Source organism: Plutella xylostella, chromosome 20 (assembly GCF_932276165.1).
Source record: "Plutella xylostella chromosome 20, ilPluXylo3.1, whole genome shotgun sequence".
NCBI lineage: Eukaryota > Metazoa > Arthropoda > Insecta > Lepidoptera > Plutellidae > Plutella > Plutella xylostella.
In genome coordinates this window covers 5,106,827-5,133,199 of record NC_064000.1, presented here as the reverse complement: position 1 = coordinate 5,133,199, position 26,373 = coordinate 5,106,827, and the positions used below count along the sequence as shown (strand labels likewise).

Below are 26,373 nucleotides of genomic sequence, written 5' to 3'. Positions count from 1 at the left end.
AAGCTGAATATTATATTACGAGTTCGGGGAAACAATCGTTAATTTGAAAAGTTGTTCGCGGACATTCGAGAAAGTTGTCGGTTCGTTTATTTCGTTCCGCTACGTCTAGAATACTCTAGAACATTCCAGAAGAACGCGCCGCTTCCGCGTCTGGGGAGGCACTCTACAGGGTGTTGCAAAAAGGGTATACTAAGCCGAAACCAGAATGTGCAGCATGTTATATCTAAGCCCGAAAAAAAATGATTTTCCATAGAAATTAGTTGGTTGTAACTTTTTACTATAGAGAACAATTTATTTTTTTCGCGTATTTTGAAATTCGGATTTTGGGTTAGTATACCCTTTTTACAACATCCTGTATATGACGAAAAACGAAGTTTCGGTGCGCTGCTACGCGAGCCCCGACGCAATCTCATTGTATTAAACGTACTGATTTTACGAAAGCTTTCGTTCGTTCGTTTTTCGTCCGTATAGAGTAACCCTTCTGGACTCTGCAATGTACCTAATTTGAAATAATGGTGGGCCACCGACTGTCGTGCGCGCCTAGGGGATGGCGGAACGAGTTACTGTCTCGCAACCAGCTTTTATATTGGCTATTTCTTGGAAACGTGTGCTTATTAGGTTTTCTTCTACATATTAGGTAAAGTTAGAATTATTCGGTGAATGGTGGAATGGTAAATATAAAAAAACAAAACTGTACGACGGATAATCCGCTTCGATTTACCACGGTTAGTTACCTACACAGACACAAACTGATAAATAACAATATAATTGGATCAAAAAGGCACATGGATAGTCTGAATACTCTTACAACCCGCTTGCTGTGCAATATAATCCCGCGTCCCGTTCTACCACAAGACCATAACCTACAAATCTGCTACGCGGCTGCTGTGTAAGCTCCAGTGATCGCCTGCAGCGTGACCCAAACCCGCTATCAGAGCGGCCATCGAACATCAAATGTGTACAATTTTATTATCTCCCCGAGCAAACAAAACGGTACCATCGACAAAAAGTCTCTTCGGACGATGACGGACTACGACGCTATTCTGAAATAGTCAGTCTAGGGTAAGTAAAGAATAGCAGTGAAAATCTACGTAGGTATAATATTATTATTATTTATATGTGGCATGGGGTACGATGGAACTACTCAATAAGTTCCGAGGTGCATTTAGAAATTAAACTTGCAGAATAGCATACCTACTAAAGAAACAAAAAGTGCAATTTTCCTATTCGCTCTATTAATTTAATGTCAAAGCTGGTATTTATCTTTGGGAAAAGCCAGTGACAGCTATGGTGGTACTATACCATGGCGCACTGCGGTGCCACTACCATTGTAGGAACCAGTGTGAAAAGTTTGTACCAGCAATTACCAGGCGATTTACGCGAGACGTTCGCTAAACAGAACGTGCTTGAAATAAACAAGCGGTGTCTGCAACTCCTAATTACTGATTGCATTCTTCCACAGTCGTTCTGATATCCTGATCAGCCAAAACATTAATTTAATTCTACATTCCAGTAATAATAAGCTTTGGAACTGCCCGTATCTATTGAGCATAGCTTCGTAGCTGCCTCTGAATACCAGGGAGGCAGACCGGGTGAGGAACGTGACAGCGACTGCGTCCGACACACTCTATAGACCGGATGAAATTGCCTGTAGGTTGCGACTGTGCCGGCCGTTTGCTAAACATGCATTGCCGGCGCAAGGAGCAGGGAAATGCGCACGTTTCCAAATACCTACGTACCAATTTCCAACGATATTTGGGCATTGGAGGCGATGTTTTGATATGCCATGTGTAAATTGCATAGTGCCTACGTGGAAATCATTGCCTACCGCACAGGGAGACAGATATGAGCGTATCTAGGTGGATTGTATAAACTATATTTCAACATGTATAAACTATGTACCTACACATTGTATAAACTATATCTCTTCCGTAGGAGCGGGACTCCCTTTATTTAGAGTAAACAGTACCTACATAAATCATGTGAATCATATATGATGATATGAGAGCTTCAAGCGTATGACTGGTCAATCAATTAGCTAAGGGCAAAGGTTTCGATTTATTGTGTCCTTCAATTAAGTACTTTTGTTACAATGTGAGTCAATAATACCTACTTAAATTGCCTTTTACGTCCAAACAGTATCGTAAAAAAGTAAAAAGCAGTGGTTTAAAGAAAACAAAGTCTTGAAAACAAAAGCGCGCTACCAGGAGATCAGACAAAAATAATAGATCGGGAACAGTCCCCGGGACATTAGGTACTCGAGACATCGCCGATGGAGCTGCAGCCATTCAGGAAATGAAGTTAGAAGAAAGGGCCCTGACGACAGTTGACTGGAGCGGAATCGAGTTGCCATTGAGACTGATCCAGTTTACTCAACATCACTACACAAGCGAGAACCCGAGTCCGCGTTGTCTTATGAGCGAGAAAGATAAGACAGTTGTTATTTTTACAGATATTTGAGATGAAAAAATTAATGATCTATGTGCAGATGTAATACCTACTGTGCAGTAAAAGTTAATTTCAGGTGTCCGAGATTTTTACACCGTCAGCTGAAAGTGATCACTGAATGACACAATTAGTAGGGAGGTAGCTTGGCTTAAAATGAACACCACCTAACATTCGACCAGCACTACTCTACCTTCGGAATTTGCTTTCGAAACTCTTATTGCGTTGGACTAAAGCTGTTAATACTGCGACAAACACGCGTAGTAAGCTGGTAAAGTTAGTAATTCCAGTGAATTGCTAGCATTGTTCGCTAGCCGTTCTTTGGGTCCGCAGAATAGAAAATCTGAATCTATTCATGCCCTAGGGAGGATATTATCGGGTTTTCCTTGTTTCCGCTCCCGTATCTAGAGGGAAAAATAAACTATTATTTTTAATAGTAATTAAAACTGAGAAGTCCCGTTATTAAAGTTAAAAGGAAATGAATGGATGTTTTACTGACATTCAATGCTTTTATAGAGATTCCTTTATTATTGTGGTAGTCATGTTTAATTATTTCTTACATCATAATAATATGTTGATATTTACGATAATAATGTGACTAGCATGGAGTGATATGGTTTATATATTTTTGTGGAATACGTATAGATATCTACATATTATGTCATTCCTAAAACTATTAGGTAGTTTTTTACGGCCCTGTGATTACATAGGTATAAACTACTTCTTCCTCTACTAAAGTTTGGCAGCGCAATAATAATGATAACAAGAGTCGCTAAAAGTTTATATAAGCAGACAATACAGGACATATTCAAAATGAACTCCAAAATTATTTTCACTAATAAAACGGTGATTTCAAAAGTACTACAGTAATTAAGCGAGCAAGCTGAAACAAAGGCATTGCCCGATAGTATGAAAAGGTCCCAATTACTACCGGCGGTTGCTACTTCATGTTTCGTAAATTAAACTCTGTTGGAACCTTTGTTTTTTAAGAGAACAATTGAAAGCTTTCCTATAGGTAGTACCTCTTATTTTCCATGTACAGATGATGACTGTAATGATTGATGATACGTAAATTATTATTAAAATTCCAACACCAAAAACATTAAGTATGCTGCTTCTATGCACGTATACTATGCATACATTTATACGTAATGAAAATTGGGTAACCGATTTACATAAACGAAAAACACCTCTCACACACGCAGACAGAAAAGCGATACCTTTTGTAAAATACGGTCCCAGTTCCTTCTCCGCTCACCATATCTCTGAGCAGATAACATTCAATAACTTTGTGTTCGTTTATAAATAGCAATACTTGGAAAACTAGTGGGAAAATGTTCAGCTTGAGCAAACGCTGTAATTATGAGAACGTGCCGGTATCCGGCTGGCAACTCAGATTATCCAATCCATTTTGAGTTTTTCATATGTTTATGTAGCCTTATTTGTGTCCCACTGCTGGGCAAAAGCCTCCCCATGCTTATTTCACGCCTCTCCTGACGCCATTCCGGCAAAATCTGTCCAGGTTGTCCCGCTTTAGATATTATGTACCTTTAATGTAATATGCGAAAATACTTTTACCAAAATAATCCTAACTATCCTAATCCTAACTAATATTATAAATGCGAAAGTAACTGTGTCTGTCGGTCTGTCTGTCTGTTACTCTTTCACGCCAAAACTACTGAACGAATTTGAATGAAATTTGGTATAAATATGGTCTAGACCCTGAGAAAGAACAGAGGCTACTTTCTATACCGGAATTCCCACGGAAAAACTTTTTAAGGCGAAGCGAAGCTCGCGGGAACAGCTATTTTTAATAAATAAACAGTCAGTGTTTGGTACAAGCTAATTGGATATGAGATTGTGCGCCCAATTAATTACTTAACCGAGATGTGAGTTGCCGTAGAAACCTTCCCAAGAAGACACTTCAGTGGTCTCGAATACCCATCATTTAAATCTACATAACTAGCAGGGTAGTATTAAAGAAACATAGTTACTTTACTACAATTAACTCACTTTTATTATAGACTTGGGAACGCTTATGAAAATGAAAATAAAAACAAAGGCAAAGAAAAAGTTCCGGTGAGGAAAGCACCAAATTAATCGTAAACGGAATAAAGTAAATTAATGACGCTTTCTGCAACATTTAAGTAAATTTAACAGTGCATCAGAATATTACCAACTGGAAACATAAATAGTTTGTAACAATTTCCTATTAAATGTTTTAAAAAATTGGGGCCAAATGATGTCAGCATTTTGCAAGTGGAACTGTTTCTTTCCTCATGAGTGTATTAGAAGTCAAAGTTTTGTAATTTCCATCAATATCTATCTGGTCGAACACACTTTAGCTGGTCCTTCTAAAAGTACTATTGTTTTTTTTTCCTCGAACTATTATGTTCGAAAATAACAAAAAATACTTATACCGCTGTAACTGTACCTCCACTATGGCACTCAAGTCGGTAGGTAAATGAGCTTGCCAATCACAGGGCCGGCCCCGGAGTGGGGGATTGAATCCGACTAACAATTGTCTATAGACTAGACCAGGGGTTCCCAAGGTGTGATCGTAGATATACGATACCCTTGCCTGTGGGGCAACTGAGGTTTTAGGCATTTTAGGGAATACAAACAAAACGCACACAGCCCATAACACTCCACAGCAGGACATTTGTCTCCCGTCTCTCATAGACTGGAGGTTTAAAAAACAAATCCCCACACTTGTAGACATAATCTGAAACAAAGGGGCAGCTAGGTCAAGGTGCCGAAATGAAATACCAAAGTTTCAATTTAGAAGGACTGAAAAAGATTGAGAGCCCCTGCTCCATAGACTAGAGAGTTCCACCTCTCAGGTAAATGAGGCATGGAAACATCGCCACTGATATTGATTTGAGGTGAATGTCCACTTATCAGACCACTCGGCTTTCCATGAGAAGGATCTGGGATCCGGAACTTTATCTCTTTTTGCCTAACTTGAGCTTGACTGCAAGTTTTAAAGGCCTTATTTCAGCAGTGGACGATTGAGGGCTGATGATAATCATGTTTAGGTAATTATAGCCCAATATATAACACAACACATAGTTCAGGATTACTCGGTACATGAATATAAATAACTACACACACGAGCAATGAAAAAGCTCCGTTCACAAATTGACGACACAAAAAATAGCATAACTTTTTTCAAACATTAATTTTTAAAAATACAGAGTTTATTTACGCTTTTAGTTGGTAATATTCAAATGCGCTGTTAAATGCACTTAAATATTGCAGTCAGAATCATTCTTCTTCTTCTTTGAGTACCATCTCCTATCGGAGGTCGGCAATCATCTGGCTTATTCTTTCCTTCGAGACTGCTGCTCGGAACAAGGATGTGGTGTCGGTGTTGTACCAGTCTTTCGGAATCATTAAGCTAGTTTTTTCCGTTTAGGAATAATTTCGTTCTATTTTCACAGGAACATTTTCATTGCTCGTGAGTGTATAAGTGTCTAGAATAGAACAGCCCGTCTAGTACGGGTTTGATAGTTCGTCGAAAACTATAAAAGTTTCAGTTTTCTCACATACCAAAGTGGCGTTTCTAGCGGAAACTATCATGAAACTGTTGATAGAAAATGTATGCAGGTGACAGAAGATAACCAAAACTTTTTTCGTTTACTTAATTGCAAAACTCGTACTAGAGGCCCAGTAATTACACTGCTGACATTAACAAGGTACGTGGGAACTGAAATGCCCTATTCAGTAAATGTCCAGATACCATCGCTGTCTAGGCAACAGTTAGATTTACTACCTCAGATTTAGCTTGTTAGCGCTACGTTTCTAGGTCTCTACCTAAAGATTAGGGTTTAATGATCGAACTAAGCAATAACGTATTTAAAACATTTGGATTGAGCAATTTTATTGCGCCAATGCTAGTCAGTTTAAATTCATAAATTGGATTCATATTTTAGTTCTAGAATACTGTGAGAATAGGATGAAGCTATTTAAAAACAAAGATTTATTAAAGTTATTAACGTGCACATTGAAACATAAGGAGGGATACAAATGAAGATATGGATAATTAGCTATCCCCGGTAGCTTCGGTTCGCCTAGAAAAGTTTTCCCGTGGGAATTCCGGGATAAAAAGTAGCCTATGCTCTTTCTCAGGGTCTAGACCATACAAGTATGTATACCAAATTTCATTCAAATCCGTTCGTTAGTTTTGGCGTGAAAGAGTAACAGACACACAGACACAGTTACTTTCGAATTTATAATATTAGTTAGGATTCAGCGTTCAAATACGAATAACAAACTCATGAAGCGACATAACTTCAAGCGAGGTTCAGGGGATAATTCATTGCACATGTAAAATTATCATTGTTTGACCCGGACGCGAGTAACTTTATCTTGCCTCATTATTTCACAAACCATTAAACATTCCGTTTAGAGCAAAAAGGAGGATGAATGCCGACAAAATTACAACAACAAAAAAACTAAGTACACAACCTCTTCCTCAAAGCAAGGAGGCTGCCACGGGGATAATTAGCGAATTACAAGTTCCGACGGATGACTCCTATTTACGGTAATTAGAGACCAAGTAATGTTCCCGAAATGCACGGAAAATACACAAAAACAAAAGAAGAGCAACGAAGAAAGAGCGGGTCTTGATTTGAGTTGAAAAACAGCTAGATCTTTCATGTTTAGGTGAGTGACTAGAGACTTAGTTCTACCCACCGACACGTTACCATTCAACCATCATGCAGCATCGTTTATCTGTGAAAACTCTGGCAGATGTTAAAAATATCGATGCCAAAATATTGATATCACCTATACGCCTATACCTAATATAGGTATGCCAATATCGTTAAAATGCAACACTTCGACTCCTTTGACCATTACAGAAATTCCCGAAACATCGAAACGAATGCATACAAACGGCGTACACCCATTGAATATTTATATTTATTTGTGACATATTGCACAATGTACGTACGGCGGTCTCGGGAGCCATTCAGATACGAGAATAGGGAATTTTTATGCAAATCCTCGTCACACATGATAAAGTAAGCATGTAAATGCACAGACGCGGGTGCCTATTGTGTAAACGCTAAAAATAAACTTTTACCGTATCGCGGGAACTCAATGCTAAGTTGTGTTTATAAACATGGTGACAGTTTGGAACTGGTTGATGAGTTTGACGACTTTTTATAACTAAATCCCTATTTATTTATTTATTAATTATATCTTTCGTTTTATCGTTACTATCCCACAAAACTGTTTTTATACAATGTCTGGTTACAGGTTATCAGTGCATTAAAAGTTATGATGGCACTCTCTAAACTATTACTTAAAAGAGCGACAGTATGGATTTTATCACACAAATACCTTTTATCCAGACATCGTGAAACGGGCTCTTACCCTCCAAACTGCCATAAACGTGACGTTATACACTAAGTGAGACCTACTCTTATTTCGCTGCAACATGCAACAAAGTATCGTATGACCTAATAAAAGATACAATTTCACACTATACGATCAAAAGTAGAGAGAAACAGTAAACAGAGTGTTTAGATGTGGAAGGGGAGCGGGAATGATTCATACGGCGATTTGGTAATATGTACCGGTACAGTCGGATTCATATGCTTATATACAGTTTTGTATCTAGTCAACCTAACTAACCGTCTACGATTGACGAATAACACCACTGAGCTCTTATTTTGAATTAGTTCGGTTAGTAGATTTGTGACTTTATTTAGTGACTTTAAAAAAAAAACTGTTTGACAGTAAACAAAAAAAACACACACACTCACGGCTTGTACTAATGTACTCCCTTGCGGGGTAGGCAGAGATGCATTGCTGCACCCACTTTTCGCCAGAGTGTTAAGTTAGTCCCAATGTAATAGGGGGCGGGCCTATTGCCATTTTACGGGCACATCCAAGACCCGAGAACAAATATTTGTGTTTAAACAAATATCTGCCCCAGCCGGGAATCGAACCCGGGACCTTCGGCTCAGTAGTCAGGGTCACTAACCACTACGCCATTCGGTCGTTGACAGTAAACAAAATGCGGTAATTTTTTTGCTTTTTTTGTATGTGGTTCGTATATTGTTAATCTATAAGTGCCCGACGCACTCTCTCACCACGGAGACAAACCCTAGTTCATCAAAGTCAAAGTCAAAAAAAATATTCATAGTACGAATATAAAATTTTCTGATGAACGTCAATTTTTACAAATTACTCTCCGTTCGGATAAGGGGGGGCTCTTTCTGTCTAAGGAGAAGAACGGAGACAAGAAACTCCTGAGCCATCTTTTCAAAAAAAGACTTAAAACTAGTTGGTATACAATACTTATAAGCTTAATAATAATTATTATAATGGCGTTTACTTGTATTGACACGGTAAGAGGTATTTCACTTTAGATACATAATTACCCAACATATAATTATAAATAGCAAACACGGAGTCAACATCGCGGGGGGTGTTATACAACTTATAATGATTAACAAACTGTTTTATCTTTATACAGTTAATTATACCATATTTAGTGCACATGTGTCGACACAAGGTTGGTGCAAACAACAACATTGTACGAAGGAACCAGTTACATTACATCCAAATAAAAGCGACCCTTTTTTTAAAGAGGCGGAATCAATTTAGCAGTATTATAAAATTTCTTTTTTACTAATAAAATGTATTATATTTCATACATTTTTATTGCCAACGATTCGATGGCAGAGTATGATAAATTGAGGACGAAAATAATTGAAACATGATATTCTCGCGTCCAAATTGAAGTTCCGAGTAATTTGGTTGTCAGACAGACATGGATACTATGGACACCAAAAAACGTGGCGCCTGAACGGTAAGCTAAATGAACAGAGCTTTTTGCCTCTCAAAACTAATTCCGAATTTGAAATGACCAAATCCAATGTATAAATATGTCTGGCCGTTTGTAAAAAAAGTTGCGAGTACTTGGCCAAAAAAAACGATTCGAACATTAAACAAGTTTGAATATGGAATCTTTATCCGATTCGCAGATAACCATCTGTGACTGACAATCTGACGGGCCGCGATGCTCACATCACGCCGAAATCTTAATAACGGTTTCCGTTCACCGTTTTTGGTGCTGCTGCTGGTAAAATACTACTTGGAAGTCTTGAAGCGGAAAAACTGAAAAATTGCAGACTCGTATTGTTCCTTATTCAATTAAACCACTTTATACTTTAGATTAATTGCATTAATGTTTAGGTAGAAGTATGATAACGTGACGGATCGCCAGATTCTTTTAACTTAAAATTTAAGGATTTATACGAATACTTTTTTTATCCTTGCCGTGGGATACCTGAATAGCTTATCACTTGAAATTAACATCCATATCTAAATCTATATTGGTAGGAACATAATATATACCTATGTTATAAATTAATTAATTGAATTGAATATAGCAAATATTTAACAAATTCTGGCGTTGCTTTCGAGTTAGTCTCCTGAGTCGACTGTGTTTGAATCTCAAATCCTAATCCTAACTAATATTATAAATTGGAAAGTAACTGTGTCTGTCTGTCTGTCTGTCTGTCTGTTACTCTTTCACGCCAAAACTACTGAACGGATTTGAATGAAATTTGGTATACATGCGGTCTAGACCCTGGGAAAGAACATAGGCTACTTTTTATCCCGGAATTCCCACGGGAAAACTGTTTAAGGCGAAGCGAAGCGCGCGGGAACAGCTAGTCTTTTCTATAATTAGATGGCACGACCCACAATTACGGCCCTCGTCGATGTCACTAATAAATGCATGAGTAATTGCCTATTATAATGAGGACGTGATCTATAATTGAAATGCAGTATTGAGGTCGCGCGCTCGCAGAGGTTCACAGATTAGGAGGACTTGCGGAGGACTGTTAACAAATTGACAGTTTGTTATTCCAAATTTAAAACTGTTATTATTTTTGCTAACATTTCTTTTATTGTCGAACGATTATAATTTTTTTTTTTTTAACAGTACGATAAACAATATTTTTGTATTATGTGAATTTGAGATAGGCCACTTAGATATACTTACTTATTCTTATTCTACTTTAAAATGCCTACCATAATTATTATGTTGAATGTTCTATCAATAAATCATTGTATTGAATAAATTAAAGAGATTTTAATATAAGTAGTACATTATTTGAATCATGAATATCACGATCCCTATCCCAGAAGTAGAAGTACGTTTGAAATTCCGCGGACAAATTCCCAAGTCCAGTGAAGCTAATGACTACAATCAACACCGTATCTAAAATGAATATCTCTAGCAAAACGCAATCATAATGTTCTGGGCACAATTATTCTAAACAACCGGTTATTTGGAACATTAAAGCTCAGCTACATACATCAATGCCGAAAACTAATAACAGCTTACTTCAACTGCGAATCACGATCGTTGCAAAGTCATAGGAAACTAAAACATACATTATTCAAATTGTGCAAATAACAAGCAATATTTTCGTTGTTATTCAAGACGCGGCTCTAAGGCAAAAATTCTTATTCGAACCCACGGCATCCTTGACAGTAAAATTAAGTCCTGTATAATATTAACGTAATAACGTCTCGAGATTGCAATGAAAAGCATAAACACGCTGCAATTAAAATTATTCCGCACAGGAACGCGAATATGCTCATACAAACCGGTAAGAAAAACAACCAGTCACATTTTCATAACACTGGCCGTGTAATATCATACACAAACACTAAAAACAATATTTATTAAAGTCCAGCACTGGCACATAGCAGCGTTCCTTTTTTGAAAACAGTAGAAAAAAGTTTTCGCACTCGCGGGTTGTCGCGTTTGTCATAGACTATCGCGCCCCCTGTCGGGCGAGCTCGCGAACATTCGGGGGCATTCGGCGGCGCGGGCGGAGGCGCCGGCGACCAGCGTGGCACTGCGGCGGCCGCGTGCCGCCCGCGCCCGGAACCGACTCCTAACGACCTAACCGCCGCAACCTCACAACCGACTATACCCACTATCCTGCCCTGGAATAAAGCTTGATATCCCATCTCCCGCCTTCGGGAACGCCAATCGATGTTCCTGAAACACGACAACACATCTTGCCGCCTCCGCACTTAGCTTGTCACATGAAGCCGGCAGCCGGCGTCTGATGCGAAATGCACCGGTATGCCGACCCGCAACAATGGCTCCGTAATTTTCTCGATATCGGCTGCTCTTTAATACAAGCACCTCGTTAATGAAACGTTTTGGCAGCTGAAACGTGAAATGATACTATTTTGGTAATTAATAATCAAAAACCCATAATAATAATATTGTTCTGCAATGTTTTCTAATCAAAACATGTTCAGGGGATCGACGATCCGCTTCGCTTCGTTCAGACACCGAGGGGCTGAGAGCACTTCTCGCGATCCTTGTTTGTTTACTCTCCCGGGACGGTGTCATCGCTCCTTGCTAACGTAATCTCGTCTAAGCCAGCCGGTTGTCGAGGATGCACGTAGACGCAGCCAGGCAGCCCACACCCGGCGCATAAACTAGCGTAGCCCACATCTAAAACCTGTTCCAAATACAAAACTGCTAATGCCGCAAACGGTGACGCCAATGCAGTTTGAATATCGAGCTCAGATTACCTCCAACATCTAAATATTGTGCACACGCTTGAGCGCAACCACACATATGGCACTCGATACCGAAATAGTGACCCCAGAATACGTCCGTCGGCTCGTCTTCGATAAACGTCGCAAAGGCCATCCACCTGGATTCATGGGCAGAATTGCCGCATTAAATTAATGGTTACCGCAAAAATTACCGCATCCGAACACCACTTACTGCTGGCATAAAACATTAAAGCTTAGAGCGAACCGTACAGTTTTGAAAAAAGAACAAAGCGAATGTTCCATAGGAAACGACTGTGGGGGGAAATGCAATGGAATATAATGGTAGTAGTCCTATTGTTGGTTAGAGCGATAACAGCCATCAGCTGTTCGGTGTCATTATGATAATGATAAGCCGCCTGTACAATTATTATGACGTTGCTTCCAAGCTGAATGGATGTACCCACTCCTTCAACTGAGTAGGTGCACTAAAGATAATATTTATCTAATATCCTGCGGAAATCATGTATCTAGTTTTACATAATAATATATTTATTTATTTAATACTTTATTGCACAAATATAACATAAGTGTACAAAAGGTGGACTTAATGCTAAAAGCATTTTCGACCAGCCAACCTACAGGAGGTACAAGAAAACAAGTAGAAAGGTGCAAAAAAAAAAAAAAAAATAAACAGGAAAAACTAAATATAGTCACTAGATAATTAAATTAATAGAAATACATAAAATATACTTAGATATTATACTATAAATTATATATAAATATATACATACATAATAATAATATTCAAAGAGGTACACGAAAATGCTATTTATCTAACTTGCTGAGAAAATGAGCACGGGTTAGTCGCTTGAAGACATTGCGAGAAGGAGCTTTCCTAATGTTGTCGGGAAGATTATTCCAAAGACGCACAGCGGTGACAGCGAAAGAGTCTGACATGAAACCTGAATGGAAGGAGGGCAGTGCTAATAGATGATTATGGGAGGAACGGAGATGACGAGTGTGAGTGTCAGAAAGAAAGCTAAACATGGACTTAAGGTAAGGGGGAGTATTTGGCTCGTGGAGAACAGAGAAGAGGAGACATAGAATCCGTAGATTTCTACGATCTCGAATGGGGAGCCATTTAAGCTGTGCGCGGTACTGGGACACGTGATCATATTTACGTAGCCCAAAAACGAAACGGATGCAGGTGTTCAATAAGCGTATATACATGTATTGCTAGATGACTTAGCAATGAATGTTAATCTTCACATATTATGGAAGTATGCTTAGCCCTGCATACTGTAAGTGTGTTCATTTACGGTTATTTGTCAAAACATTAAAATCATTGCTACTGCCAAGGCACCAACATTATTCGAAAAATGTCGACTCGAGACGATAATTTGTCAGTTGAAGAGCAAGACACCATGAATCACCACTTAATTCACTACAGCAGCACCGTAGGTACTAAAAATAAAAGAGGCATTTCAAATGGTTAACAGTTTTTATAACGTGAGAAACTTAATTCACGGCTAATGAAACCGCTAGTTGACTTTGGTTAAGAACTCATTCAAAATTAAAAGTGTTAATTAAGTTTCGAAAAAAAGTTCCTTTTTGTTTTGAAATTCGAAAAAACTGAACAATGCCTCGTCTTTGTTAATTAAAGATGTTAACTAGCACGTTAATTCAAACAGCATTAATTTTATATAAAATTATAAATGCATGCTTAGATAAAACAAAGAGGGTTGACAACAGCCACGTAGCCACAAATTGTAGCTTATGTGATCAGCTTGTATGATATCAATTAGAATAAGATTTATAAACATTAATGTAGGGAGGATCCCGAATTAACAACAGCGACGCAAATTGATTCAAGCCGAGCAAACAACAAAAACGTACGGTCAAAAACCTCCTAGCGCAGTAATAAATCATACAGACACACATATTCGAACAAAAAGTTTATTAACTTTATTCCATCGGTAGCTGCTCAGCTGTTGGCTGATATTTTAAGCCGGGCTAAGCCGCGCGTATCGAATGGCTATGACGAATCGATCACAACACCGATAGAACAAGAGGGTTACTCTATACTGCCGAAAAACGAACGAACGAGAGCTGTCGTGCAATCGGCACGTTTAATCCAACGAGATAGAGTTGTGGCTCGTGCAGCAGCGCTCTGAAACTTAGTTTATCGTGTAAGAGAGTAACCCATCAAGTACATCCGATCATACATGCGAGTGTCTGCACGATAATGATCACGAACTCGATGACTCATCTATTTAGACGAATAAAAATGTTTATTGAGATTCGCGACTTACTAACTTATAATATTTCGGGACACCTCTGATTCGGGCAGTTTGGGAGGACTTAAAAAGCGACCATTGGTCTTGAATTGGTTGCATTCAACAAAGAGTATATAAGTACTATCAGACAGAGGGTTCGGCACAGAATACTACATAATACTCTGGGGTTCGGTAAGTTTTTGGCATAGCAAATACATAAGTAGCATATTCATAGTGCTTTCAGAACTGAACTGATACCAAACTAGCTACCTTCTTCATCTACCTGAATCTATGTACATGTATAGGTTGAGTTATGGTAACAAGAGACGCAGCGCAACAAATCACTTCATTTCGGAATGCGAAATGGCACCGCCGCAGCACTAACATTCATTACAACTATTAGAACTTACCAAGACAGTTATCATCAGAAGATAATTTCAAATACGCAAGCTCTTGAGTGAAGTCAGACTAATCCATCTCCCTTAACTCGGATTAGCCTGACAGTCCTCAACATTCTTGAGTGCTAGAGCACCGTATAGGAACGCGTGCTTAAGCATAACCCACGTTTCTAGGTCACCATGCCAAGACCTAATTAGTCGTCAGAGGCTCCAGGGCAGGTCTAAAGTGGACGACTAAAAAAACTAGACGAAGTGGACTCACTTTCGACGAGTCGCAAAAAATGGGGTAACTGGGACGCATGGTCTACCGTCACGATGAGACGAAATATTTTCGTGATCATGATTGCAGTGATGCCCGTTTTTGGCCACGGAATTTAGAAAACGGTTTATGCGTTGTTTACTCTGAGTTTTGTTCTTCTGGTTGGTGTGTTTTTACAATGATTTTTATTAATGTTGGCAAGAAGACACAAAATGCGAAAGTATGCTATATATTTTTCGGGTAAAGACTTCATTATTTCTACTTACCAAGTGAAGATCAGCGGCTGACACCAATGGCTTCACCTGAAACGAAGATCATTTTATTTATTCACATACCTCTGTAGCCGTCAAATATACACAATACTAATATACGAGCAATGAAAAAGTTTCAGTGACAGAGCACCCAATTACTCCAGAACGAAATACAAAGTTGGTAATATCCTGATGCGCTGTTAAATGTACCTACTTTCATATGGCAGACAGCGTCATAAGCTATTTTTTCAGTTTAGGAGTAATTTAGCGCTAAGTCATTGTAACTTTTTCATTGCTCGTGAGTGCAACATAATAATAATAATATCGTAAGTATCGTCACAGTGACCCGCAGTGGCGGACGCCGCAACTATGCACAATGGTGCGCTGGAAACGGGAGCAACGGAGCAACCCCGTACCCTGATTCTGTGACAGTTTGCGCCTAGTGTATCCACTTGTAGTGGGTGCATGCAGTGTCTTCTTTCCCTTACGTAATATGGTTTACTGGAAGAAATCCAATATTTAGTACCTACTTCCCAATACGTAGTATCTAGAATGTAGAAGTTAATATCGTTTTCGCCAGATTACATTGGATTGGGAGGTAAGGTTGTAATAATTGGAATTAGAATGAAACGTAACAGTTTTCGAAAAAAAAAATATTGTTAATCGGTAGATTTTTTAATCAATTGGCGGCGCTAGTTGGCCTTATACTTCCCCTTAAGCTAGCCTTTTTCGTTTAGGAGTGATTTGGTGCCATACACCGGAACTTTTTTATCACTCGCGAGTGTATGTAGAACTTATGTATGTTATTTAAATCTTATGTAGCATCTCTAATTTGCGCGAGTATCCTGTGCCGCGTTCCATTTCGCAGTGAGGCCGTCACGGCGACGGTTGCCGGAAATACGCGCGGTTCCCGCTTCCGTCGACATAACTCGTTTGGAAATGGAATTTCGCTTTTTTGAAAATGGAAAAGCGCCTTTTACTGGACTGGAAACTTGATAGTGGAAATTGCAACGTTTTTATTAAGCTTCTACCTACTGGTTTTCCAGCTGTGTTTTTTTATGTCTCCTGTATCAAATATAGTAGTAGTATAGTATAATCCTCTTATTCATAAAAAGTTATTGGATGTTTTAGTTATTGAAGTGTTTTGTCAGTGACAATTTTGTTAGATTCAATATTAACAGATGAATTCTTCTTTGGCAGGTCTATTAGTTAGCTGGTATACAGTGGGCTCCTAGTGTACAGTTGGCTGCAAAGAAACCTGACCCCCTGTCAGTAGAAATGTCACTGTAAGAGATAGAAATGTGCTTTATTTCACATCAAATTGATTATCATAATATTACAGTACCGCCATTTCACAAAGGCTCTGTCACTAAGGAGAATAAATTACAAAAGAAATTCTTTAACAGTAGCTAGATACTTGGGTATAGTCTGAAGTTTATGTAAAGGTAAGATTATTATCATTATTATTTATGTAAGATGTGTATATTACAGATTAGAATAGATATTCTTTATTTGTACAAAAAAACATGGACAAAAGTTACAAAAAATATATGTATATTTATATAATGACCTTTGCCCAGCAGTGGGACACTAGAGGTTGAGGAAAATGTTGTAGTTAATGTTATGTACGAAGGTAAACTTAAAATCTATCAGCTAAACAATACATTTGATAGGAGCAGGAACCCACATAATAAATATCATACTATTACCTTACCAGTGACCAGAAAGAATTTCAGTTTGTAATTGTGCAATAAGGTTATTTTACAAATTTTCATTAATATAAGTACTTTATTTGTAAAATACACAACATCTTTTGATAGATTATATTCTGATACATAAATTAATGAACTTCTATGTTAATTAGGACACCTACATTGATGTTACCAACAGAACTTACTAAAAACATTTAAGTCTTAATGTTCTACCTTACAATTATAAACACTAGATACCTACTGGAGCTATGCACAATTCAATTGACACAGTTCAATGGAACTTGCTAGAAATGCAAAATAAGCTGAGTAAGGGTTACAGTACAAAGTCACAGTGCCAATGTTCAATTGACGTATTAAGTTCGCGATTTCCACATTTAGAAGTCAACAGCAATGAACCCTCATTACGGGCAACCAGCCAGCGACACCGAAGAGTAATTGACTCTGATTGATACCGAGTCAATCGAAAGATATCAAACCAGAACCGGTCGAAACGACGCCATAAAAAACAACGTTTTAATACTACTTTACGAAAGTTCTAAAGCTAAATGCATGCATGGTACGAAGCCTGAGCAGGTTCCTCGTGTTTATATTAACCATGTAAACATTTAATCATAACAAATACCAGAAAATATGAGACAAAAGTTACGACAACAGATTGGTAAGAAAATTAAAGAATACAAGCGGTATAATGAATGGTATACTAAGAAAAAACTTACCCAGACGGTGTGTTAACTTTTAAAGGTGCACTTATTCAGTTTATGGACAAAAATCACAGCTAAATACACGAAAACAACAAAAACTTTAATATTGATGACTTCTTGACACCCTTTTGATCATAGACTAGATAGATCGACAGTAGATCACAGAGTAGTCTGTCAAACCTTAGTAGTAGGTCTGTGGGTCTAACGTCGTGTCAGCTGCCCATTCATTGGGCCAGTAAAATGGGTAGTTATTTAATACATTTATGATAACGCTGGCAACACTAATTTGACATTTATTTTTTTTATTGTTAAAAAGTTCGTCACAGTGAGTGGATGTTGTTCAATTTGTTAGAAATATTTATTTTAAACTAAAACAAATTATACTAATTCACCACCTAATGGAGCGTAAATAGTGTAAAGTTCCTGTTTTATAGAAACTAAACCAGTGCTACATTGACCATAGGACAGTGTGTGTAAACAATACAGCAAAATGAGTATGCCAACGAAAGAGTTAAACTCTGACCCCTGTTTATCGAACGCAGCCACAAGTCTTGGACTCGATAGTCCGTCGTTTCGTAACCCTATACCGTCGACGTCCACTGCGAACCTGCCGCTGGCGCCCCCGCCCCCGCCACCGAGACTTGACAGCATGAGCTTGCAGCCCAGTTATGGGCTAAATTCAGGATACGGATATGGAGGGATGGGTGGACTGGGTGGATCCTATGGCATGGGTGGCTACGGCATGAGCAGTGGCTATGGCATGGGAGGTATGGGCGGATATGGCATGGGCGGTATGGGGGGCTATGGAATGAGTGGTATGGGTGGTATGTATGGAGGCTACAACCGAATGGGGGCTGGACCGATGTATGGTGACGCTGAAAATAGGTAAATTATTGTTTTAATATCAACGAACATAGTACATCATAGATAATTTACATTTGAACTTGTTTATCTGCAAAATGTTAATCCTAGATAAGAAAAGTGATAGTGTTTATCAGTGTTTTCTTATTTATACTTACAATGTACACATGTATCTGCTATAGGCTTATTTCCGCCGTATACTGCATCATCAACATCAGCCCATAATCATCTGACAATCATAATCATCACTGCTGGATATCACTCTTGTTACCATGTCTATCTACTATAGAAACAAGAGTATCTATTCTTGGTTCAACCAAGTGCCTAACATCCAGGCTTGCTGCTACAGTTTTCACAGAAGCTGGCCTGGCTAGAATGCAATCCAGGGGATATCATTTTGTACTATATAAAAAAGTTCTACTCGTGAAAGCCATATACAGAGCTTATCTTCCTTCCGGAATAAAATAACCCTCACCTAATTGTGGACTAAAGATTATACTGTACACTTTTCAGATTTATACAAATGGCAGAAGAAAGTTCTAGACCAGCCTTTGAGTCAATACAAAGTGTGGTTTATGCTGTTGGAAGTGTGGCAATGATGCTAGAGAATACTTTCTTTGCTCTAAGCAGCTCTTTTAGGGCTATATTAGGTAAGTTTTTCAATTATTAACCTTTGTACCGGTTGAATCCCATGAAATCAAACACAATAAAAATCTATGTGTGTTATATTACAACTTCAGGATGCAAAAGATTAAGCTGAAAACAAAGATGGAAAGCACTTTCATAAGTTTCAGTGTTTGAAAAAGAAATTACAAAGAACTGGGTTCAATGAATATATTTTTAATGAGATTATGAGCTATAAATAAACTGTTTACACTATAATTATGTACAGTGGGAAACAATTTAAAGTACCTCATTAAGTATATTCAATGCCTATTGTCTTAGCTAGTGTTTGTTGGCATTCATAAGCAAATAGGTATTTTGCTTAGCCTTTGTAAATACTTTACCATTGTGATGGCAGTTTCTGAAGTTAAATTTATTTTTGTGTCTCATGCCTTTTACACATAATTTGAACACAATAACAAATATCCAAATTACTAAAAAATATTTGTATAAACCACAACACCACATAATGCATTTGCTGAGTTAAAAAAAAAAACTCAACCATACATCATTTTTTACAGGTGTAGCAGAGAACTTTGGAAGACTGCGGTCAATGTTTGCCCAGGTCTGGTCCACATTTGCGGTGTTCAGATCCATCAACTGGCTGATCAGGAAGCTACTCGTGCTGCTTGGCATCAGAACAGAAGCCGAGTTTAAGGTTGGCTATAGGATCTTCTCTAAAATCCCTTATAATCAGACACAAATGAAATCTTCGACTTCGGGACGCAAGAGGTTAATTTAGGTACATAAGATTTTTCTGGTTATTAGTATAGTCAATATAGCAACCAAAAATACAGTTGCCCATCCTACAGATTATCATGCATCCACAAACAAACAAGACAAAGTAAACATTAGGTTGCCTGGAAGAGATTGCTTTTAGCGGTAAGGCCACCTATTGTGCTTTTTCTTGTAACGTAATTTAAGTTGTGTGTTTTTCCTCAAAGTTGTATTGTAGGTATTTTAAACATCATACAAACCTCAGAACAATAACTCCCAACTTCCCCTCCAGGCGTGGGCGGAAGCCGTGGCAGCCACACAGGCCGGCTCAGCCACGCCGGAGCAGCGCGCGCGCGGGTCCAGCTGGCCCATCCTACTGTTCTTCGGAGTCATCACCGCCGCGCCCTACATCGTGTTGCGGATGATGCGCGGCCTGAGCTCGACGCTGCAGGAGCGATGTGAGTGCTTGTTCTGAGAACCTGTGGGAATGTTTTAGGTGGCGACTGATTGATATTGAATTTTCGCTCGCTGTTATCATGTTACAAGTCAAATGTTAAGCATGTTATTACAGCGAGTCAGCAGCTATACAAACAATACATTCAAATATTCAAGCTTAGGAAATATTTTATGGTAGTTGCCACCTTCTTAAAAATATCCTGAACCTAAAGCAGAGCCGATAGCCGACAGCCACGCCATAAGCTGGCAGGCGGCGACATATGGACTCCGCTGGGCTGTTATAGCCATAAAATGATCTTTGAATCAGCTCCTTCCAAAATATGCATACCTTTATCCTTATTAAACCACTGTCCATTGTTCCAGTAAATGACCCCAAAACCTGGCAGAGCCCTCTGAAGGCAGTCGCCCAATTCGACTACCAAGCGGCTTCCCCCCAAGAGATCAGCTTCTCAACCAACCAGGTCATCCACCTGGCTTCCCAGAACCTCCAGGGTAACCTCTGGAACTCTGGCTGGCTGATGGGGTCTACTGACAGACAAACAGCTGGACTCGTCCCGGTCAACTACATCAAAGTCATCAGGCCCAGTGTTGAGAGTGTCAGTATTGAAGCGCCTAAAGAGGAGGCACCACCAATGGAGGACTTGGAGAAATATTACAAGGATGAGTTATAGGTTGGGGTGACGGTGCTGTGTGTCTTGTAGTCATGGTGAAAATGAGTATAAATTGATAGTAGATAGTTATTTAGTCACAATGATTATCTCCAATGTATAAGATATTTTATTGCTTGTGGATCAATCACAACAAAATAGAGTCCATATTAATTATGATTAGAGGTTTTCTGGGCCTGAAATATGGTTTTAGTCATAAATTCCATTACTGTGTTATGATAACGAATTAAACTTAACTTGTAACTTAAAATTAAGTTGAAAAATAACTTTTAAATCTATGCTCTCCTTTTAGATATAATGTGATTGGTTAGGGTATCTAATTTGTATTATTTAGGCATCCAGTAATTTACAATTATTTGTGTATGATTGGTAAACTTAATTGCAATCATTGATACGTGATCATTTATAAGCTACAGTTGACAAATATCAATTTATATTTCAGTAAAAAATGAGATTAATTAAACCCATTTCATTCATGCTTCCGCCTCTAGGATATCAGGAATGAGCAAATCGTATGTTAACTGTTTATTATTATGGTAGGAAATATTGTGCCAAGCTGTTGTTTTTGTGGTACATCCTACTCGTTTCTGTTTTGTTGCAAGTTTATTCTGGGACTTACATTAAAATAATGGCATTTATTATTTAGACTAATGTATTTTGATTAGGTACGCTACCATTGTATTAAAATTTTAAATGTTTATAGGTAGTTATGGGATGGACTGATTGTAAATAGAATGGAGTTATTATTTAAGCTTTTGCTAATAAATGTAAAAATATATAAGCGCTTGTTTGCTTGCGAAAACTTTCTAATTTGTCTATTTCTCTCGAGACAAGTACATTAGGTACCTACTTATATTCCTAGGGAAATCCAAATTCTATAATAATTATTTTACCTACTTGTAAACTTCCATCTATAATAAGAGCAAGATAGAATGAGAGCGTCCGCACATAACAGCGGCCGCGGCACAGGTCTGTTATGGTCGTCGATTTCGATTTTAGATTTAGCGCCGTATATTAAACGTCGATAACGAACCTGTTAAGCGGCAGCAGATTGTTTATCTATCCACATGGATACTATTTCAACTTCATGACCTTTGTTCCTGAGCACATAAATGAAAGAGGTAAATAATTTTTTTAGTGTTTTATTGTAAAGTTATGTCTAATTTACAAGTAGGGTTCCGGGAACTCGAAGGTGACTTCACGCCCCGTCAGCTTCTTGTAGACAGACTGGAAGGTGTCCACCTGCAGGCAAAAGAGAGCATCTGTCAGTATTGCAGACAAAACAAAATGAAAATCGGTTCAGCCGTTTCGGAGCTACGCTAAAGATACAGATTACGCAGACACGTTAAACTTATAACACCTCTCTATTTCTGACAGTGGCTAAAAAACCAATTTCAATGAATGTTGGAGATAAGTTACAGTTACACTTCATATCAGTATTATTATCTTCATCTGGTAGATTTATTTATTTATTATTATTTATTATTTATTATTACAAAATACTTACACCACTATTACAGAACTATTCTAATGCAGTAGTGCAGTGAAACAAACAACTATAAACTATAAAAAACTTAACTAATTACATAATACAGCCAATGTTACTTGATCTCTGCTTGAAAGCTATAGATGGCTATAGTGATATTTCTTTCAGCATTCAACAAAAGGTTTTACAAGACAAAGGTTTTTAAGAGACAAGATTACATTTTGAACATTGGTTGATATCACCCAAGTTGATTTTTGAATTATTTTGAAATGGTTCCTAATACAGTACAATCCAAATATAACATACATTAATTATTTATCAAGCTGTGTTAAAATGTAAGGTCTTCAACCTTAGCTATACAGTTACTTATTTATAAGTTCGTCCTCATTTCATTTCAGTGGGATTTTTGAGTTACCACATTATTGATATTTTCCATTCATCATTTTATATTTTTCATTTATGAAGAAGGGTAACCAATAATTTTAACAAAATTGTAGAGCCCCTATCCATTACACCCCCACAGTGGAGAATGCAACAAGGAACTTAGTGTAGGACACCCTCTGGCTGAGACTGGTAAGGATTGGATGCAGAAAGCTATAGACCGCATCAGTGCTTTGGCAAAGCCCTACGTCCACCAGTGGACTGCTATAGGCTGTTGATGATGATGACATCATCACAACCCAAGATCAGAGTAGATAACGCAAACCCATACTAGACTGATGATGACCACCCTGCACAACCCAAGATTAGTGTACATAAAGAGAACTCCCTCATACCTTGTGTTCAATGGTGGTCTGCTGGTTCTTGTCCAGGTGCACCTTGATGAGCTGGGAGCCGTCCAGCTTGATCCGGATGCGCTTGCCGACGATCTCCGCGGGGAACACCAGGTCCTCCAGGATCGCGTCGTACACTGACGTCAGGGTCCTGGAATATGATGTTTGTTAATCAATATGGTATACAGAACAGCAGTTGGTCCGATATACGGTACGGTACCGATTCACATCATGCAAGGTGTTAGAAAACAAAAGCAATTTAACATCCTAGTTATACATATTCAAGTTGTTTATGGAATGAACTTTCTTAGGACTTAGGGCAATCATAGGGTAGAAGATCTGCCTTTTATGTCAGTGTTATGGTAAATTAATTTATACAGGCTAAAATGAATATTTTTTAGGGGCAGGCTGTTATAATATGTGTAATTTTGCACTTGATGCAGAAATTAATATTACAAAAATGTTTTGTGAGTAGAAATAGAGCTATTAATGCAAATATATGTCAAAGATAAAATTCTAATGTAGGCTTAAAGCTAGCTAAAGCTGAACTGCGTCATCTTTCAGTTTCATACTATTTTTGGACCAGCGCTTCAAAATATCCATAGAAAACTCTCAGCACTGGTAATAAGCAATCTGATAAGTTATAAAGGACATAGGGCTAAATTAACTACTACTATTAGCAAACCAACCTTGATCGTGGCCTCTTCTGTTTGTTGGCGACACGGGTCTTGTGGCTGGGCTTGGGCAGGATCTTGCGGTCACCGATGAAGACAACGTGTTTGCCAGAGAATTTCTTCTCGAGTTCACGGACAAGTCTGATCTGGATCTTTTGGAAAGCCTTCAGCTTGGGCATGGGCACGTAGATGATGATTGACTGGAATAATATAACAGATGGTTCAATTAATGTTTATAATACCATTCTTATGCTAAATGGTGGCGAATAGTCTCATTTAAGTAGATAAATCATCAAAGTCCTTAAAGTATTCCTAGATAAAAAGTGTAAAATATCTCTCACATAATACAATACATACTACTGATAATATTTCGAGTTTCATGGATCCTCCTGCTATAGGCTATGCAGTATTACACACAACTCCACTAACAACACACTATGTACCTCAGCTAGAGAGCAATCACAATAGAGGACTAAATTTCATACATATAAAGATCTGAGTGGAAAAATTATAGATAATTTTACTAAATACACTCATTTTTATCATCACAATAAATACTCAATTGTTTATTGCGGCACACTCAATAATTATGGCTTGTGCTTGCGAATCTTGTGATAGACAAGGATGACAGGAGCTACACCTACAATATCAAGAGAAGAATAAGAAGATTAAAAATACCTAAGAGTTTGTCAAGTAGTGGCTTATGTAGAATTATGGTTTGTTAATTTGCTCTTCTTTATAAGTAGCCACTTTTAAGTTTCTAATTTCCTGGTGCATTTTCGAAGACATCCAGGATTTAGAAGTCAGCAAAGCACATCAACAATGTAGTTTGAGGTTAACTACTGAAACTTTGAATATTTTGGTTTGGGGCCAATAAAACTCCTTTAAAGTACAACTTCTTTTAACAAGAGATATTATCAGTCCTTTGTAGCATCTTATCACTCAAAGATCTTACCTTTTTGTTGTGGAGTTCAACTTCTTTAGCCTTGGTAATGTATAACTCCCTAAGTTGCGCCTTCAGGTCAGAGTTGGTCTCCAACTCGACCAGGGCCTGCGAGATCGAGGTCTCGAAGCCATCGGGCTCGGCGGCGCTAGCCTTGATGATTTTCGAACTCATCTGAAAATAATAACCACAACTTCAAACATATGACACTTCACCTTTGAGGTTAGGATTCGAAAACACTTTTACACTGAAACTTCCTCAAAGATATCACTTGGGGAGACTCCAGGAACACCACTTGGTAGATCACTGATATTAACTCATGTATTTTTACATATCACTAGTGAATACATCCGTTTTGTATACGAAAACATCGTTGAACACTGGGGACTGCGGATATTCCATCAATAAATATCCAAGGAATCATTACCGTCACAAACTTTAAACTGTGAGGAAATTATGTAGCAATAATTAAAATAGTTTTTGGGACGTGTATTTAGTAGATTTTAGGGTTTAATTCATTGAAATCATAAAAATATCACAACGACGGCTACCTTGAGAACAAACCGGGAGAGAAAGAGATAGATAAAAAGTGTGGCCAGATACAAATTATTTTTCCCTAATAAAAATATATTTGTTATTGTTTTTAAAATCTGTTTTTTAATCTCAGATACTAAATTCCCATAAGTGACGTATAGTTCTATTAATGGGACAATCATCTGTTAGTTGATGAACCGTTTTTATCTAACTAGGTATTTAGTACTAGGTTTTTCTGAAATTAAAAAAAACAGACTTTAGGGTAAGCGAAAAAACTAGGTCTATCCAGACTTATTTTTATCCACGCCAAAATTTGTCGAAAACACCTTTAGTGACAACATTTTGTCTCTTTATTGAGAAAACGTGTGCCATTTAAAGTCGTACCTATCTCAGATACTAAATTGACAGATGCAAGTTTAATTTGTTACTTATTAGTTAATATTTCATACTTAACTTGTTGAGATACAATAATTATTAATATAAGTACCAATGCTTCAAAGAAATATTTTCTACGAAGAAAAATACTGGGCCCACGATGCGTGGGCATCGTATCCCACGCCACGTCACGTATGCTCACGCATAACACATTAACTATGAAAGGGACTACATCCTAACTAATATTATAAATGCGAAAGTAACTGTGTCTGTCTGTCTGTCTGTCTGTCTGTCTGTCTGTTACTCTTTCACGACAAAACTACTGAACGGATTTGAATGAAATTTGGTATACATACGGTCTAGACCCTGGGAAAGAACATAGGCTACTTTTTATCCCGGAATTCCCACGGGAAAACTTTTTAAGGCGAAGCGAAGCGCGCGGGGACAGCTAGTGGTAAATAAATAAATTATATCTGAAGAATGAAGCGATGAAATATAATAGTGATAGAACTTCACTCTGTGAGTTCGTTTAATCATCTATTATGTAAGTCTGAACTTCTAAATTTGTATGAAAAAGTAGGACATAATAACACACTCTTGTTCCTCGCACCCGTGTCATATATGGCATT

General features: G+C 38.0%; 2 protein-coding genes and 1 long non-coding RNA gene across 3 annotated transcripts in view; 1 reads left to right on the top strand and 2 right to left on the bottom strand.

Annotated features, from left to right (window-relative positions):
* The window catches only part of LOC105388642, a 37,258-nt gene extending 19,497 nt beyond the window's left edge, over window positions 1-17,761 (bottom strand). The window contains exons 1-2 of the long non-coding RNA XR_005253978.2: window positions 17,610-17,761; window positions 15,197-15,232 (exon numbers count right to left, since the gene is read on the bottom strand). This is a non-coding gene — a long non-coding RNA (uncharacterized LOC105388642). The remainder of the gene's footprint in view (window positions 1-15,196; window positions 15,233-17,609) is intronic.
* A 132-nt stretch (window positions 17,762-17,893) lies between these two features.
* LOC105388643 (probable peroxisomal membrane protein PEX13) lies at window positions 17,894-21,737 on the top strand. Its single transcript, XM_011559584.3, has 5 exons — window positions 17,894-18,479; window positions 18,969-19,105; window positions 19,640-19,776; window positions 20,128-20,293; window positions 20,655-21,737. The coding sequence occupies exons 1-5, from the start codon at window positions 18,085-18,087 to the stop codon at window positions 20,960-20,962; spliced, it is 1,143 nt and encodes a 380-aa protein (XP_011557886.3). The 5' UTR covers window positions 17,894-18,084; the 3' UTR covers window positions 20,963-21,737.
* A 350-nt stretch (window positions 21,738-22,087) lies between these two features.
* Window positions 22,088-25,011, bottom strand: LOC105388644 (40S ribosomal protein S7; the record flags this gene model as incomplete). The annotated part of the gene is given in 4 exon segments (NM_001305503.1): window positions 22,088-22,201; window positions 23,222-23,369; window positions 23,908-24,092; window positions 24,848-25,011. Coding segments are annotated over 4 exon segments (573 nt in total). The 3' UTR covers window positions 22,088-22,123.
* Window positions 25,012-26,373: the final 1,362 nt, after the last annotated feature.